The sequence below is a fragment of the Arachis ipaensis genome, chromosome B06, assembly GCF_000816755.2.
Source record: "Arachis ipaensis cultivar K30076 chromosome B06, Araip1.1, whole genome shotgun sequence".
Lineage (NCBI taxonomy): Eukaryota > Viridiplantae > Streptophyta > Magnoliopsida > Fabales > Fabaceae > Arachis > Arachis ipaensis.
This window is the reverse complement of record NC_029790.2, coordinates 62894365-62896281: the sequence shown is the minus strand read 5'-3', so window position 1 is coordinate 62896281 and position 1917 is coordinate 62894365. Positions and strand designations below refer to the sequence as shown.

General features: G+C 43.2%; 1 protein-coding gene across 1 annotated transcript; it reads left to right on the top strand.

Moving 5' to 3' along the window:
- On the top strand, positions 225-1328 carry LOC107646911. Its single transcript, XM_016351054.1, has one exon. The coding sequence runs from the start codon at positions 225-227 to the stop codon at positions 1326-1328; it is 1104 nt and encodes a 367-aa protein (XP_016206540.1).

Genomic DNA, 1917 nt, shown 5'->3' with positions numbered 1-1917 from the left:
ATCATGGAAAATGCAAGGAATTCGGCAAGGGTTATAGTTGGTTGATTCGTATGCTTGGCAACTTCTATTTCAAGTGATCACCGTCAGCTGGACTACCATGTTATCTGTGCGAGGATTCGTCCTTTGGTAAGGGCAGATGCTGGCATGCTGCGGTTACGGTAAAGGTACTTCAACAAGCGACAGAAGCCGATTACGGTTTCAGGCCTAGTTACAGGAAGGTCTGGATGGCCAAGCAGAAGGCAGTGGCACAAATATATGGAGATTGGGAAGAGTCTTACGCGGAGTTGCCACGTTGGATGCTAGGGGTCCAGTCGACAATGCCCGGAACAATCACGGTGTTGAAGACGTCTCCTATTCGTATTGGTGGTGGGGTTGATGAGTCGACGGTGTACTTTCACCGGCTTTTCTGGACATTTCCACCCTGTATCGAGGCATTCCGGCATTGCAAGCCCCTCGTCAGTATTGATGGTACCCACTTATATGGGAAGTATGGAGGGACGCTGCTGTTGGCGATTGCTCAGGACGGGAACTCGAACATCCTCCCGATAGCATTTGCCCTTGTGAAGGGCGAAAATGCAGAGTCGTGGTCATTCTTCTTGTCCAACCTCCGAGAGCATGTGACTCCTCAGGAGGGTATCCTTGTTATCTTTGACAGGCATAATGGGATCAAGGCGGCGCTTGAGGCACCGGAGACTGGGTGGCTGCCTCCTCGGGCTTTCTGGGCCTACTGTATTAGGCATGTGGCTGCGAATTTTGCCCTAACGTTCAAAGGTAAGGACTCAAGGAGGATGTTGGTGAATGCTGCCTACGCAAAGACTGAAGCTGAGTTTTACTACTGGTTTGACATCATGCGGACTGAGAATCCAGCAATGTGTGACTGGGCCAACCGGATGGAGTATGATAAATGGACCCAACATGAGGATGGTGGTCGACGGTTCGGGCACATGACCACAAACATCAGTGAATGTGTGAACTCCGTGCTAAAGAAAACTCGCAACCTCCCGGTCACATCATTGGTTAAGTCAACTTACGGGAGGCTTGCTCAGCTATTTGTGGTACGGGGACAGACAGCAGAGGCACAACTCGGATCTGGGCATGAATTCTGTCAGGCATTGGTCAAGGCTATTGATCGGAACCTAAGAGACTCTAGGTACTTCACTGTGATGTTATATGACAGGCATCAGTCCGAGTACACCGTCGCGGAGACAACACCAACCGGGAGCTTCTCGCTGGGTAGCTATAGAGTTTCCCTCCAAGATCACCGATGCGACTGTGGCCACTTCCAGGCGCTGCATTATCCATGCGGCTTAACATGCAACCATTACTAATAACATCAAACATAATTTCGTAAAGATTATTAGAATCGTCACATTAAATTCATTGATTCTCTTATTGTGTAATAAACAATGAAACTACGAATACTATGCACTCATGATAAGAATAAAAATAAAGAAATAAAATATTCTACCCTAACAATAACCATAATAATAGCAATTTTTACAAAAATACTATTAACCAGACTAACAAAATAAATAACCATAATAAAATATTTTTACTAACAATACCGATAATAATATTAACATTTACATAGACAATATTAATAAAGTTCTCACATTTTGATTTACAGTAACCATAATAATATCAATCTTTATGTAAATAACATTAATCAGAATAACAATACAAATAAACATCATAAAATATTTTTACTAACAATATTCCTAATAATATCAATTGTTATATTAGTATGAATTTTAATAATAATAATAATAACAATAATAGTAACTAACCTCTTCGTCGATATAGCCTGCCACGTGAGCAACGCCATTTAGTCGGTACAAGCGATCCTCCCCCTCCATTGGCTCCACCACCCACTCCTCCTTCAAAACTCCAAAGTTTTCCCAAATCCTCTCAACACAA

Excerpts from the sequence above, each read along its gene's own strand:
- LOC107646911 (XM_016351054.1), top strand. The coding sequence starts at position 225 with ATGGCCAAGCAGAAGGCAGTGGCACAAATATATGGAGATTGGGAAGAG.